At 48.1% G+C, this 15,797-nt stretch overlaps 2 protein-coding genes across 10 annotated transcripts in view; one reads left to right on the forward strand and one right to left on the reverse strand.

The window, feature by feature from the left end:
* Positions 1 to 11,609, forward strand: part of ASCC2 (activating signal cointegrator 1 complex subunit 2) — an 84,435-nt gene extending 72,826 nt beyond the window's left edge. For all 9 annotated transcript variants that reach the window (XM_084819344.1, XM_084819346.1, XM_084819342.1 and 6 more), the window contains exons 16-19: positions 1,598 to 1,822; positions 3,464 to 3,563; positions 7,778 to 7,854; positions 8,124 to 11,609. In XM_084819344.1, coding sequence (XP_084675470.1) covers positions 1,598 to 1,822; positions 3,464 to 3,563; positions 7,778 to 7,854; positions 8,124 to 8,295 — 574 coding nt within the window. In that variant the 3' untranslated portion in view covers positions 8,296 to 11,609. The remainder of the gene's footprint in view (positions 1 to 1,597; positions 1,823 to 3,463; positions 3,564 to 7,777; positions 7,855 to 8,123) is intronic.
* Positions 11,610 to 12,562: 953 nt separating this feature from the next.
* UQCR10 (ubiquinol-cytochrome c reductase, complex III subunit X) lies at positions 12,563 to 15,640 on the reverse strand. Its single transcript, XM_084819365.1, has 2 exons — positions 15,449 to 15,640; positions 12,563 to 12,814 (listed from the first exon to the last, which is right to left on the reverse strand). The coding sequence occupies exons 1-2, from the start codon at positions 15,620 to 15,622 to the stop codon at positions 12,767 to 12,769; spliced, it is 222 nt and encodes a 73-aa protein (XP_084675491.1). The 5' UTR covers positions 15,623 to 15,640; the 3' UTR covers positions 12,563 to 12,766.
* Between the last annotated feature and the right edge of the window lie 157 nt (positions 15,641 to 15,797).

The raw sequence follows: 15,797 nt of genomic DNA on the forward strand, positions 1-15,797 counted from the left end.
CAATTCAAACACAAACATTTATGTTAACATGCATATGTTACAGACTACAATCTCATCACTGCCCAGTCAGCAGGTTGTAGTCCAACATGTCTGGAGGACATTAGATAGGGGAAGACTGTTCTACAGTAACTAAGCCTATGGATGTGTAACTGAAATAATTGCACATTTTCTCCCTGTTTACCCCTGCCGCCTCTTCCTCTGTTCTCCCTGTGTTGAATTTTAGATTGTAAACTCCTCAGGGCAGGAACTTGCTCTCATAAACTCTGTAAAGCACCACGCACAATAAGGGTGTTTTTGTTGTTGTTATTAGAATAGTAACAGAACTGCCAGACAGTATTACTTAACAGATGGGACTTCTTAAATCTGTTAGAATGTGTTTGTGTATTATATAAAAAGTTTAAAATAAGAACAAAATCAAATTGGAAAAAACTGGTGGTGGTGGTGAGAATATGGGATTCATTATCACAATATGTTGCTTCTAACTTAAGTGTCTTTTTAAAAAGTGTTAGGAGAAATCTATGGCGGATAGTTCTTTAGGAACATGGGAAGCGGCCTGATCCTGAGTCAGACCCTTGGTCCATCTAGCCCAGTATTGTTGGCGCTGATTGGCAGCAGCTCTCCAGGGTTTCAGTCAGGAATTTTTCTTAGCCCTAACTGGAGGAGCCAGGGATCGAACCTGGAACCTTCTGCATACCACTGAGCCACGGCCCCGCCTATTTCAGTAGTTGTTTGCCATGACAGTTAAATGCAACACCCCATCTCCCCACCACCATGTGATCTTGGTATCCAGTGAAAAGCAACACAGATGGAAATGGCGGGCAGAAATGCAATAAATAAGACCAATGTATTTATCTTTGTAAATGGAAAATACAAACATGTACAGAAGTATAGAATGTGGCCATACAATACATGCCACAAAAGACTGAAAAGGAGGTAATAAATACAAACATTAATAGTGTTAGAGTTGTTCCAAACACTAACGGTATCAAAGGGCAGAAGAAACACATAGCAGTAAATAACACGTCTTTGAAAACTGTAGTAGAATAAACGCAAATAGGGGGGAAAAAACTTTCTGAGTATTACTGGTTTGCTGAGGTTTGCAAAGAACCTGCAAATGTAAACAGTTTAAAAACCTGGATATCTGAATAGCATATACGGACACATACGATTGAAGTGTGCTGGAATACAATATAATGGACACAGTTTTCAGTTCTGCATTGTGGATGGACATTGGCCCTTCCTTTCACAGTCAACCTCTACATACTAATGTGTGTGTGTGTGTGTGTGTGTGTCTGCATATGAGAGAGAGAGAGGTCTTTTTTCTACATGGGGAGGGGTGTGTGTATGTGTATAGATGGGGGAAAGAAAGAGAGATTTCCCCTCCTGCTGCTTTATGTTTTCTTTTGCTATTGTTTATAAAATGAGGAAAATACCCAATTAAAAAAATAGATTATTAATAACGGGAAATAAATTGTGAAAAGATGGTTAGAGAGATTATTTGAGATGGATAATAAATAATAAGCTGATGGCGAATACAAAACAAATTAAAATTATTATTCTTACTCATTCTCTTTTGTGGTCACCTCCTGAGCCGCAGGAGTGACAAAGCCACTACCAAAAGCTTACTCAATGACAAGCGCCTTGTGGTGGAGCAGAGGGAGCGCTACAGCCAGTACTCCGTGATAGTAGAGGAGGTCCCCGAGCAGAGCGGGGCAGGCCCTTTCGGCCAGGACGACTACGAGGACGAATACGATGACACCTACGACGGCAACCAGGTGGGCGCGAACGATGCTGACTCGGACGATGAGCTGATCAGTAGGAGGTGAGTTCCGCGCCCTCTGTGAACGGAGCCCGTGTCGTGACTTGTGTGTGTGCTCCGGCAGCAAGGCCAGTTTGGGAAGTGGGGGACACTGTCTTTCCCCGCTCCCCCATTCTCACAACCCATTAGCAATTGTGAGTACCGTTTCCGCAGTCAGCTTCTGTAGCTTCATTGCAAGTGTGTTGTGTAGTTCTTTGGTTAATGGTTAATAGTCAACAGATGACGCTACTGTAAGGAGCTCTTTTGTTTAAAGCAGGGGTGGGCAGTATGTGGCCCATGAGGAAGCATGCAGCCCCCTGTCCTCCGGTACGCTCTTCCCAACATGCAGCCCCCTGTCCTCCCAGCACCACACCCAACAAATACAGTGTTTTGCTGCTGAGTTTCAGTGGCAAACCGCTATGGAGGCTCCAAAAGGACGCTTCCATGGTGGTTTGCTACTGAAATTCAGCAGCAAAGCACCCAGTGTTTTTGTGCCCCACTGAATTTTGGCGGCACAGTGAGGGCAGGCATCTGGCCTGTGAGGGGGTCTGGCGGGGCGGAAAGTGGCCCCCGGACTCGCTGAAATTGCCCACCCCTAGTTTAAAGGAGCAGCAGCCTCAGGAAGTTCCGTGAAAATGGATGAACCAGGTATACATTAGGGGTTGGGGTGGTGGAAGGATAAGCTGACTGTGACTTGGATGGTGAGCCTCTGGGATACGAACGGGGAGCGTGTTGGACTCTGACCAGGGAGACTGGTTCAGATCCTCACTCGGTCACAAAGCTTTCTGCCAGTCTCTGTCTCTCAGCCTAATTTATCTCACAGAGATGTTGGGATGGTGGGGAGAGGATGAATTTATTTTTAAAGTGGGATTATAAAAATATAACACATGAAACTTGGAAAACGTACCGCTTAGCATGGGCTTTGTTATGTGGTTCCCGTTGTTCCCAGCCTGTGGAACAAGGTCTAAGATGACCCTCTTTCCTCCAATCCCTCGACTCATCCTTCAGCAGCTTCCCCTGTTATCAGTCACAGTCTAGAGATGGGGTGGGTGAGGCAGGCTCCATTGCTCTGTGCCCCCCACCCCTTCTCCCAGCTGTTGGAATATGGTGCTTCTCTGTCTGGGTTTAGGCACTTTGCTGTAATTCTTTTCTAAAGCACCCAAAATGACTAAACACTGAATAGAGCTGGCACCGGCTTTAAGGGGGCTTTTGACAAACTGCCACTTCTCCCCCCCCCCCCCCGCCCAATATCAGCCTCCCTCACACACGGCAGGGACAGCAGCCCCATGGGTGCCAACGCCAGGCCTCATGTTGAACAACAATAAAAGTTGATCTAGTCCTCAGGTTTACAGTCTAAGGTTTTAACAGTGATAATTAACTAGCCCAGGGGTGGGGAACCTAGGCCAGAGGGCCAAATTCAGCCCTCCTGGGTTTCCAATCCAGCATACTGCTTCCGATCCTGGAGGTCGCATAGAGCCATCAAGACTAGTAGCCATCAATAGCCTCCTCCAGGAACTTGTCCAATCCCCCTCTAAAGCCATCCAAATGGGTGGCTCTCACTCCATCCCTTGGGTAAGGCACGTCCTCAGACAAGGCTGTCTTCTGGAGGCATTGAGGCCTATAGGCTGCGCCTCTAAGGCTCTTTGTCTTTCCCACTCTCCTTAGGCCATTTACCATCCCTCAGGTCCTGAGGTCGAAAGAGCAGGTGGAGGAGGAGGAGGAGGAGGAAGAGGAGGAGGAGGTGGATGAGAAGGAGGCGATAAAGGTGAGTGTCCCAGAGCAGTTGCGGACCCAAATCACAAGGGGGCCAGAAGGGAGTGTATGTCTGCATTACTGTTCTTTGGGACCATACCCATACGGCAGACTGTGGAGGCCTCTGCAGTCCCCGGGGCTAAGGGGAATTCCTGCTCTTCATTTCATGAGTATGGAGTGACGCCGATGTGCGTGGCACTTGGCGGAGCAGCGAGGAGAAGGCGAGTCCCCGCCCTCAGGAGCTTACAGTCTTAAATCCAACCTGGAGAAGGGAATGGAGGGAGGGGAGGAAGATGACGGAGGCGAGGGTAACTGGCGGAAGAGAAGGTGTTCAGTTACATGGACTTGGGCTTAGTTTCAGGAGGGGATGAGAAGAAAGGGGTCACACCAAGAAATAGAAAGGAACGTAAATGAAAAGAAACAGCTGGAAGGGGTGAGCCCGGAGTTGTGTTACTTGGGAGCCCTTCCCTCCTTGTGGAGGGCTATCCCTTTCTCAGGCTCCTGGCTTTGGGCATGAGGAAGATGGGCCCCTTCCCCTTCCTTCACAAAGCTCCCCCTACATAGCTGGCTCTGCCCCCAATTTGCCAGGGAGAAGCAACAGGGAGGCTGGCTGTGTGGGACCAAACTGGCATACCTCCTGGAGGGCTCCCTTAGCCATCATCGGGGCAATAGCTAGCCAGAGACAGTGGGGTGCAGTGGATGCTCTGGGCCATGTAGGACAGGGCCAGCTGGTGGGGTTGCTGCGCCCCATTCCAGTGCCCTCTTTTGTTTCAAGATGCTATATATTTTCCGTCCCTTGGGGTTCCTGTGCTTCCGTCCATGGCGGCTGTACAGACAGGCAGTCAAGAAAGAGTGTCCTCTTGCAGAACGTGCCTCTGCTGCTGTCGGCCCCCATTTCCAGGGGGTGAGACAGCAGCTTTGGGAGGCTGCAGTGTGAATGTCCCCCTGGGCCCTGGTGTCTGGCTGGGCATGTCAGAAAGCTGACAACTCTCAAGTCTGGAGCAGGAGAGCACGATTAATCACTGCATAGCTGCTCTACATCATTAATACTGCCTTAGTTTAAAGTAGCCTTTCCCAGCCTGGTCTTGGAGTGGGGAGGTGGGGAAGGAGGGCATGCTGGCTGGGTATGATGGGAGTTATAGTCCAAGACATCTGGAGGGCACCAGGTTGGGGAAGACTATACTAGGGTAACTAGCAGGTTTTAAAAATAGTTAAAATAGTTTGTATATAAGAATGCAGATGAGTGTGAAAATGATAAGCATATTCTCATCAAAAGCATATATTAACTCTCTTTTATATTCCATTTATAACCTGAAGAAAGGCTGTGAATGTACATTCTCCTGAGGTTTATTTGTATTCCAATAGTGTGTAAATGTTTGCCAACCCTCTATAAACACTGACAGCTCTCTGATTTCTTCCCTGTCTGGTTTTAACGACGGTAGTTAATTTGCCCATAATAATAATGTCCCAAACTTCTGAAAGCCATTTTATCAGTTCAGGGCTTCCTGTCCCTTTTCTAGTATTTTTTGCTTCATAACTTCTTTGCAGCAGCTAATAAATTTACATCCTGGCTTCTTTACCAGCAAGTTGGTTGAGGCTGAGCTGCGTCGTGGGCAAGGCTGGCACCAGGGGGTCAGTATGGTTGGGCACCTGCTGAGGCCTGCTGCACAGAAGGGGGCCGCTGTCAGCCTCCCAGATCCATGGTTCTGCTCCTTCTCCTTTTTGCCACTGCTGCCTGTTCATCTGGCCCCTCTCAGTGTGTGAGCAGTGACGAAAAGTGGGAAGCGGCGGCAACAGCCGACACTTGCCTTTTCCTCTCCCTCTGGGTGCCGCTGCACATTGGGCCCAAAGGGAAGATGGGCAGCGGTGATGGTGGCAAGGAGGAGGAGGACCCATTTTGGGAAGGGGAGCACCGAGGTCAGAGGAGAGAGGAAGCAGGTGAAGATCACCTTGGAGCTTGCTCCAGCTGGATTGTCTCCTCCCTCTGCCCACAGGGGCTACTACTGCCAACTGCCCTGTGAGAAGGATCCTGGTGTATTGTTGTATTTTAGTACTGCTTGTTTTGATGGGTGTGTTTTTATATTCCTGGTAAGCCACCTTGAATGGATTTATATCTTGAAAAGCAGGATATAAATATTTATTTATTTATTAGCCACCTGTCACGGCAGCACTAAAATACATAAAAACAGTTAAAATATTAAAAACAATAAAACATAAAGACAGTAAAACAGCTGTAAAAACAACACTAAAAGCCAACAATAAAACTAGCACAAATAGCAAAAGCAGTAGCAGCAATAACAGTAGTCATATCAGGAGAAGGCCACGGTAAAATAATATGTTTTCGAGGCCTTCTTAAAAACCTGCAATGACAGAACATGGCGAACCTCTGCTGGTAACTTGTTCCAAAGGTGTGGGGCCACTGCAAAAAAGGCCCTCTCCCATGTGATCACCCACCTGACTGCTCTCACGGGTGGGCAAATGAGAATTGTAATAAATAAGCCTCCTCACTCCCCAGAAAATCTGGACACAGCACTGGTTGTGGGAAGGCTGAACAGAAGAAATGGCCTTGGTGTGCAAATGTGCTGGATTTTCACTCATGGGCTTGGATTTAGGACCTGCCTTCTGCGAGGAAGGCCCCTCCTAGCGGAAGGTCCCTCTGCCTGAGTTTTGGGGGTCCCTCAACCTGAATTTTGGTGATCCCCTCTCCCCCACATACCAGAACTCAGCCCATTCAGCAGGGTCTCCTGCCTCTCTGTGTAGCATTTTCAGGGGGCTGGAGGATCTGCTGTGGGAAGGGGTGGGCAGGGAAGTCCACTTCCATCAGCTCAGATGATCCAGCATAAAACTGGATCCAGACCATAATAAACCTTTGGTTGCATGCAGAAGGTCCCGGGTTCAGTCCCGGCATTCCCAGTTAAAAGAGTCTTGTCCTGCTGGTTGAGAGAGACTGTGCCTGAGTCCTTAGAGAGTTGCTGTGCATCAGAGTATACAGGATAGGTTATAGGATAGACAGACCAGTGGCTCTGGCGTTAATGAGCTTTGTATGTTCTTGGCAATCACACCTACTTCAGGTGGCAGCTGGGGATGTTTCTGAGCAAGAGTACAGGAAGTTGGAATAGGGAACTCTTCCCTTGTTGGGACAAATGAGCGCGGTGCATTTGAGTACGGACAGCGCCAAGCAGGTTGTGCGGCAGGTTCAGGTGACTGTGGGTTGATTTAGAATTCTTTCCTGCTCCAACCTTGGGTCTCCGTACATTTTGAACACATTTTATCCTCATAGTAGCCGCCTGACAAGTTGAAAGGTGCAGTTTCTGATGCCCTCCCGCAGAATTGTACTACCTCAGAATTCACATAGGGTTGGGAGTCACTTGCTTGATACCACCCCCCATGTCAAAAATCTATATTTATTTGTCACTTATAATGCCCATGACATTTTCTTAATGCTACATAGAGATTAAAAGGTAAGATAGTCTCTGCCCACAGGCTCACAGTTGAATAGACATGATACATGGAGCTGAGCGAAAGCAGGGCCGTTCCAGCAGCCCTGCCAAAGACCTCCCCCACACCCTGAAGGCTAGGCTCAAACTCGTTTCCTCGTCAGTTAAAAAATACATAACAGTAGGCCGCTGCATACAGCAGGGCTGACCAACCTTTGGCACTCAGCCTCATTTCAGAAGTACCGCCAGCAGCCATTCCAGCAGGCTGAGATGAGAGGCTGCTCCACCAGCCCTACTAAAAGAGTTATTTCTTTCCTCTTCCCCATCGCATTCTTTTTTCCTGGTCTGTCATGTCTTTTTAGGCTGTACGCCTGTGGGCAGGGACCGCCTTGCTTGACTGATTAAAAATGTCAGCCCCTCCAGGAGCCTGTTGGCCTGAGGAGCAGCTTAAGAAATACTTCAAATAAAATCAATAATAAATCAAAAAAGAAGGAATGAGGGAAGAGGAAAGCAAGCAAATCCAGGGACCAGTTCTGGCTGTTGCATAATAGCATTGTCATCTGATCCGGACAGAAGGGCCTCCCTGCCTTTAAGTTTGCACGTGTGCACGCAGCCCCTTATCTGGTGGAGGGCAGAGTGCACTTCTGGGCAGCCCCAGGGCCACTGACAGCTGGTGCCAGATGTTCTTTCGGTGGGGGAAGGGGGAAGCAATCTCTGTGGTTGCTCCTTCTCTGGCCTCTGGATGAGTGCAGGTTGGTCTGTAGCAAATGTTCTTTCCATTCCGTGGCAGGACCACTTTGTGCAGGACCCGGCAGTGCTGAGGGAGAGAGCTGAGGCCAGACGGATGACCTTCCTCGTGAGGAAAGGGTAAGGGGAAGTTCTGAAGAACTTCTGTAGAAGCTCTAGTTTATTGGGCTCCCTGCCACCTCCAATACGTCCGTCGTTGCCCTTCCTATCAATTTTATTTCTCAGTATTACCATATCACCACTGGTGACCAAATCTGTACTTTACCGAATCTGTCCTGCAATAAAAAGAAAAGGGGGGGGAGCAGGGGGGAGGGAAGAAGGCAGACTAGAAGCATTTGTTGTGTCAACCTGGTTGAACTTACAAGGAAGCTCCCTCTTGTCTGCTGCAGGCACAAGCCGGACAACTCTGCAGCTGTTGTGGGCAGTGCCAAGGGACGCGGCCAGAGCCGAGACACTGTCCAGGAGCGCAGGAAGAAAGAAGCCAGCAAAGGGGCCAGGGCTAACCACAACCGGCGTGCCATGGCTGACAGGAAGCGCAATAAAGGCATGATCCCATCCTGACGAAGTGGAGATGGGGGCCACCGTTCCTCTTAGCCCCGAGGCACGCAGGGCAATGCCCTAGCCCCAAGAGACAGCATTCATCCCTTAAGGGAAGGGTTCCCGTGTATGGAGAAGATCTGCCTAGGCAGACTGAATCTGCATGTAGCCATGGGAATCTCATTACAGAGAACTGCTGCAGCTCTGTGTTGCATTTTTTATAGGGATTGGACAAAGCACTTCTTAATTCCCACTCAAGAAAGCTTCCTCATCGGCCCTGATAAGAACACAGTGCTCTCGCTAGAACGGCCCCAATTCCTTAGAGCCAGCGGTCTGTTTCTGAAATCCACCAACCAGGTCTCTGGGAAGCCCACAAGCAGGGTGCAAAAGGGATGGTTATTTCCAAGTGCAGCGTTCCTCAACCTAGTGCCCTCCAGATGTGCTGGACTACAGCCTCCATGACTGGCAAGCATGATCCTTAGCCATGTTGGTTGGGGATGATGGCAGTTGCAGTCCAACACATATGAAGAGTGCCAGGTTGGGAAAGGCTGCCCTAAGGTGAAATCTTGTTCATGTTTGGACAGAAAAAAGGTCGTAGAACTCCCAGGGAATTGTAGGACGTTTGTTCTGCCTAAATATGTATAGGATTATACCACTAATGTTTTATCTCCACTGCCTTTGAGCTTAGAGTAGGGGTATTGAGCCCCCATCTGGTCTGGAGCCCCCATCTGGTCCTCTGGGATTCCCGGATGGCCGGGATGTGCCCTATCCCCTATTCGCAGATCATTTGATGGTTTCCTGATTTTTGTGCAGTTCTTTTTCCCATTCTAAAAGGTTGAAATGTCTCGCCTAAGGCTTAAAAAGGTAAAGGTGTCCCCAACCAGTCGTGTCCGACTCTAGGGTGCGGTGCTCATCCCCGTTTCTAAGCCGAAGACGCTTCCGTGGTCATGTGGCCGGCGTGACTGAACACCGAGGTGCACGGAGCGCTGTTGCCTTTCCCGCCGAAGCGGTACCTATTTATCTACTTGCAATGTCTTGCTTTCGAACTGCTAGGTTGGCAGGAGCTGGGACTGAAGACGGGAGCTCACTCCGTCATGCAGCACTCGGGTCTCGAACTGCTGTCCTGCCGACCTTCCAGTCTGCAGTTCAGCATCTTAACCACTAAGCCACCGCGGCCCTCTCGCCTAAGGCTTAGTGACTGGCAGTAAGAGCTTTAAGCTACAATAGGCTGGTATTTTGGCACCGGAGAGCTTCTCCGGCATTGATTTCGGCCCTTGGTTCAACAGCCTGACCTAGAGGTTCCAGGTAGCGGTAGGCCTGTCTGCCATGCATTTGTCTAAACAAAACTAAGTTACTGGCCATCATCCAGTCTTGCATTAGTGAATGCCACAAGCTAATCTGCCATATGTTTGAAGTACTTCCTTCTGTCAGTTGTAAATCTATTGCAAATCGGTTTCATGGGGTGAGAAGGGAGGAAAATTATTTTCCCCTGTGCACCTCATACTTTCCTCACCCCGCTCCGTCCCCCCAAGCTGAAAAGCCCCAGTTACTTTTCTTGCAGGGAGGCTTCTCCAACTACTTATGTTAATTGCCCTTTTTCAGTTCTGATAGCTAGAGTCCATAGAATCATAGAATAGTAGTAGGGTTGGAAGGGGCCTACAAGGCCATTGAGTCCAACCCCCTGCTCAATGCAGGAAGGTGGCCTGTATATGGAATTTGCTATTCCCCCCCCTTCAATAATAGGCAATTCTGTGTATACATCTCATGAGCCTAAATGGGGGAGAGGTCTTCTTCTAACAGGAAACTACCCTTCTGGAAAACCACTCACCCCCGACCAACAAAGGCTTTGTTGTTGTTCAGTCGTGTCCGACTCTTCGTGACCCCATGGACCATAGCACGCCAGGCCTTCCTGTCCTGCGCTCTCTCCCGGAGCGTGCTCAAGCAACAAAGGCTGCATGGCTGCAAAAAAAGATGAAGGGAGAACTGAGGTATAGGATATGTTCCACTCCCCCCCCCGCCCCCGAGCACCTGCTTTGCTTGCAGAAAGTCCCAGGTTTGATCCCCAGCATTTCCAAGTGGGGCTGGAAAAAGTTCTGCCTGAAACCTTTCTGCTGCCAGTCAGTGTCAACAGTACTGGGTTAGTTAGACCAGTGGTCTAACTCAGTACAAGGGAGCTTCCTGTGTTCCGGGTCCAGCATCTTTCTCTCTCTTCCCCTCCCCAAAAAAACAAACCTTGAGGTAAGGGAAAAAGCAGATTTAAAGGCTGAACCCACTTTTCCCGCCTCTCATCCCAAAGTCCCAGGTTATTCCATCATAAACTGTCATTTTCAGCCGTCTTCCCCCTTCGCTTTCCTGGGTTTGCACTCCATCTGTGTACTTCTTCCAGTCCATTAAATGGGCTGGGGACAGACCATAGAGCAGCAACCCTTTGCTGCCTCTCTTGAACCAACAAGAATCCCTGCAGTGGCCGCTGAACCCCCAGCCATCACTGGTCTCTTATGATACTAGACAGGTAGACACACCCACAGAAATGTGTCAGCCAGTAGCAGGGCGATAGCAGCTGGTACCTGACAGTGCCTGCCGGAGAGCATGCCAGCTGATGCCAGACACTGCCCTAGGAGCACTGAGGTGTTGAAAGCTTTGCACTGAAGTTCTCTTAAGGAATAAAATCCGAGTCTGTCAATTGGATTTGTTCTGTGGCAATGAGCCCTACCTAATGTAACCACCAAGACGAGGGTATAATGCCAAGTTTTGAGACACTTCAGTGAAGTGCGCCAGCAGACACTTAAATTTGGGACGTAATGGGTTTTTCTATCATAATACTGCAGTATGGAAAGCAGCCCATCCTGACATATCAGTAACAAGTTAGGAGGAGGGGGGATGGGACTTAAGACATCTTTGTGTTTGCTTTTCTGTTAGGCAGATTGCTGACGTAGAACCAAGAATGCCATCTCCCCGTACCTGTCAATGCAGGAATAAATTAATACAGGGCTACCTACTTCACTGCTGTGCCGCTTGCACCCTTATAGATCTAGGAAATTAGAGGGTCTACTTTTCTCCATCTGCACTGGAGTTGGTGTTCAGGATGTTGACTTGGGTTTCGTTTGATCACAAAGCAAATGCCTAGTCTGTGTGGCTGGCACAGCCACAGAAGCCACAGGGGAAGCCCAGCTAGGTTGCCAGTGGCCACAGGAGTGGCAAGTGTAGCTTCTGCTTACCATGGGGGAGGGGGCACCCTGTCCAAAACTAAACCTTAGAATAGCAGAAGTAGTGCAGCCATTTTGGCCTGCCCTTCTATCCCTGGTGGACTGGTCTAATGAAAATTAAAGTAGTGCCTTTAGCCACTGGGAAAAGATTCTCAATTTCATCCACAATTTGTTTTTAAAGACTTAACGGTATGCCTTCCCCACAGGTATCCTTTTCTCCTACTGGCTACATGCTACCTCTAGTATCAGAGGCAGTTTGCCTATGTACACCAGTTGCTGGGGAATATGGGTGGGAGGATGCTGTTGCACTCCAGCCATGCTGGATCAGAGTAAGGGTCCATCTAGTGCAACATTCTGTTCACAGAATGGCCAACCAGCTGCCTGTGGGAAATGCTCAAGCAGGACCTGAGTGCAGTATCAGACGCACACCCACAAAACATGTTTCAGAAAATGAGAGCACCAAGGCAGAGTACCAAGACTGACTGAACACAGGTGGCTCTTAATGGTTTGCCCAGTTAATGATTCAAAGTTGAGGCTAGTGAATGAAGCATTTGTTCAAGTATAATCACTCCAATAGTGAACTCAGGTGGTGAGTACCAACAGAAATGGAACTGGAAGAGGACCACTGAGAAACAAAAGGAAGCAAAGGACAGCCCAAGAGAACTTAGTATGCTCAGTAACTGCTGAGTGTTGACTTGCCAGTGGGAAGAGAAAAACAGACACTCGGGGGGGGAGCTAAAATGCCCCATTTACGCCTTTTGGCAGCATATGCTATGGCTGGCAGGCATCTTGAGCAGAAGCACTCTCCTCAGGAGGTGAGGATGGACTGCAATATTTTGTTACAAGTTCTACTTGCCACACCACCTATTTGAGGCTTTCGCTGTTGCCTGAACATTGGACTAAAGCAATAAATGAACATTTACAAGACTGATACCAAAATAGGCTAAAGCCTAGAAATGCCTCCAGATTTCTAGTTCCCAGCATGCATAGACTGGCATGCTGCTTTCTCCTGGAAATAAAATTTGTTTCAGATTACACCAAAACCAGCTCAGAGAAAATTAATGGAAGATCCACAGTACAGAATGTACATATCTGAGAATGTATTTTATTAAACTACATTTCAGCACAAGTCCATGAGTCCAGGTAGCTTTTCTGTCACCCCTGAGAGGTTGCACTCTGGCTCGAACTGATACATATGGATGAACACTTGCTTCTTTAACAGCTGGTAGTCAGGAAGGGCTTGAAGTGAAGATCAAAGAAAGGTCTTGCAGGAATCAAGCATCTGTGTTTCACTCTTCATCCTTCTCATACTTGTGCTTGATATGCTTCCACAGTTTCTGCATAGTAAGAGACAGAGGAACACTACATTATGCAAGAGCCTCAGGAATGTCTGCTTGTAGCTGAACAGGATATTACAACCCAGCAGTGACCACCAGATAGTGCCCCCAGGACTGCTGGGGCATATTTTGCAAAGCATCACAGTACTACTCAAAATAATTTCAGACAAAAAATGACAAGAACAGAGGCAACAGGATGCATGTCTGCATCACCTTTACCATATAATCCTAAACACATTTATTTGTAAGTAAGCTCTACTGAATTGAATGTGACTTACTCCCTAGCAAGTGTATTTAGGGCCTAAATGAAATCCACACCACCTTGTTTTATTCATACTGCTACACTGTTTGCATGTCAACTGGCTCTTCTATCCATGTTTTGACTTTCCAACGTTCTGTCTTTGCCTCAAATTCAATGTTGTGGTCTCCCCGATTCCCCCAAAGAGCATAAACCTATTGGGAGTAAACAGACCTACTGATACCTGCCCTAGTTATATTCCAGCAGCAAAAACAAAACCCACTCATAAGCAAGCCTCTTCCCTGGAGTTGATTCTAACTTCAGCAATACAGTATCTTCATTATTATTTAAACAGCACCATAAATATGCACTGTGTTCCACAGATTAGAAGATGACAGATCCCTGCCCTGAGGAACTTACAATTTGAGAGACAGAAGGGCAAGGAGGTAGAGGCTGATAAAACTGGAAGAATGGGAACTAGGGGGCTGTACCAAACATTTTACAGAGAAGGTGGGTTTTGAGGGGGGATTTGAGGGAAGTAAGGGATGTGATATCACACAGGTGTTCTGAGATGCAACCCCAAGTATACAGGGCAGCAAGAGGGAAACCTGTTGAAGGAGTAGTAGTTTGGATGGCAGCAGTAGTTGTGTTGTATGGCTCTCTCAAGGGCATGGACCCTTATTCTCTTCCCCACAACAGACCATAATGCAAGAACATAGGACACAGGAAGCGGCCTTATAATGAGTCAGCCCCATGGTCCATCTAGCCCTGTATTGTCAATACTGACTGGCTGCGGCTCCCCAGGCTTTCAGGCAGGAATATTTCAAGCCCTACCTGGAGGTGCTGAGGATTGAACCTCTAACCTTCTGCATGCAGTAGCTCTCCAGGGTTTCAGAGAGGAGTTTTTCCTGCCCTACCTGGAGATATCTGGATATGCTGGGGATTGAACTTGGGACCTTCTGCATGCAAAGTATGTGCTCTACAAATGAGCCACTCCTCTGAGAAATGTGTCCCAAGTAGATGTGGAATTAGTAGTAAATAGAAAATATGACAACTGTACTCTCAGACCACGAAGAGGCAATGAGATCCCTAGATCAGGGATGTGGAAGAACAGCAACATACCCAAGAACATCCCAGGGTTAACCCCCAAACAAACCATGGGTTAACTCTGGGTTACTTAGCCACTAAACCCAGAGTTTCCAGGTTTGGACATCATGATAACAACCCAAGAACAGGTTAACTGAAAGCATAAGTGACAAGCACACAGGAGGCAGCCTGTTCACTCCCTGCGGCTCAGCCATGATAATGCCTGATGATGGCATTTAAACCATGCCTAATACTGTTTATTTATTTATAACATATTTAATATTTATAATAACATAAATAATATTTATAACAAAATATGTCATATTTGTTTATTACATTTAGCTCCTGGCTTTTTCTCTTGTAAGGAATCCAAGGCAGCACACATTAGCCTCTTTTCCATTTTATCTTCATAACAACCCCATGAGGTAGATTGGTCCAGTCACTGACTCTCAGCCTAAAGTGACCAAGTTTCCTTCATGACTATGCAGGGACAGAACCCGGGTCTCCCAAGTCCCAGTCCAATACTCTTAACCACTACACCACACTGGGGAGTTTTTGTTGACAAGATCCTTCATCAGATACATGAAGTGGTTAGAGGCAAATATACACAGATGGTAATGCAGGATAACGTTTCACGCATTTGATGAAGCGCACTATAATCCACAAAGCCAATGCCATACTACATTTGTTAGTCTTTATTGATACGTAATTATTTCTATGTTTGGTTTAAAAGACTAGCACAGCTACCTCTCTGAAAAGTTTAATGTTGGATACTAATTAATGCCCTGCGATTACACTACCAGGCACCGACAATCCAGATGGTCGGAAAATGGTCGCTCCCTTTCATATACGCTTAAGAATGAAATCGTGAATTTAATTCAAGCACCAGTTAGCACGGAAACCAGGCGCTATCAAATAGCTGCTCTGCACTGACACACTCTTGTGCCCGTGGCTTACAGACCAGCCCGGAGGCCGCCATCCTATGCGCATTTATTTGAGCGTAAGCGCCGCTGAACTCAGCAGAACTTATTCCTGAGTAAACACAAGGCGGGGCTGCAAATCCGTCAAAGCCTGATAGAGAACGCCGTTTTAGAGATTTTTCCCTGCTACCTTCGAGAAAGCCGCAATTCACACGGAGAAATACCGAGCCTCTGTTAATCGATGCAGATGGAAACCTGCTCTGTAAGAAGCGCGGAAGGCCGAAGCCGGGGCCTCGCGTACGTCAAGGCCCCACTTGACCTTCAGCCGACGCCGCTCCGTTTTACGCAAGTCCCCGGCTCGGGCCTGCGAGCTCACCCGGACCGACTTACCCCCTTGTTGAGGTGCTCGTAAAGGGCGTCCGCACCTTGGTCGAAGGCCCGCTCGAAGACCAAGGCGCACACCACAATCGTGAGGGCGAAAGTGGAGGTCCGCCGGAATAGCATGTTATAAACCTGCTGACCAAACGCCATTTTCAGTAGCCTTTCGGTACTACGCATGCGCATTCCAGTCTTATATATCCGTGGCGCAAAGCATCATGGGCCACGAAGTCTTTTCTCGCGCAGAATTATGGGTTTTGGAGTCACATTTCCTCAACCAGTCCTTGGGCTTTCAGATAAGCAGACTACATTTCCCAAGCCGCACCACGCCTCCTTCGCGTTCAGGTGACCGTTGAGCGCC

The sequence above is a fragment of the Heloderma suspectum genome, chromosome 13 (assembly GCF_057233095.1).
Source record: "Heloderma suspectum isolate Gila_16-S chromosome 13, 16-S_ref, whole genome shotgun sequence".
Lineage (NCBI taxonomy): Eukaryota > Metazoa > Chordata > Lepidosauria > Squamata > Helodermatidae > Heloderma > Heloderma suspectum.

Coding starts and splice junctions, on each gene's coding strand:
- UQCR10 (XM_084819365.1), bottom strand. CDS start 15,622: ATGCGCATGCGTAGTACCGAAAGGCTACTGAAAATGGCGTTTGGTCAG. Junction 12,815..15,448: donor ACGAGCACCTCAACAAGGGG/GTAAGTCGGTCC, acceptor CTTACTATGCAG/AAACTGTGGAAGCATATCAA.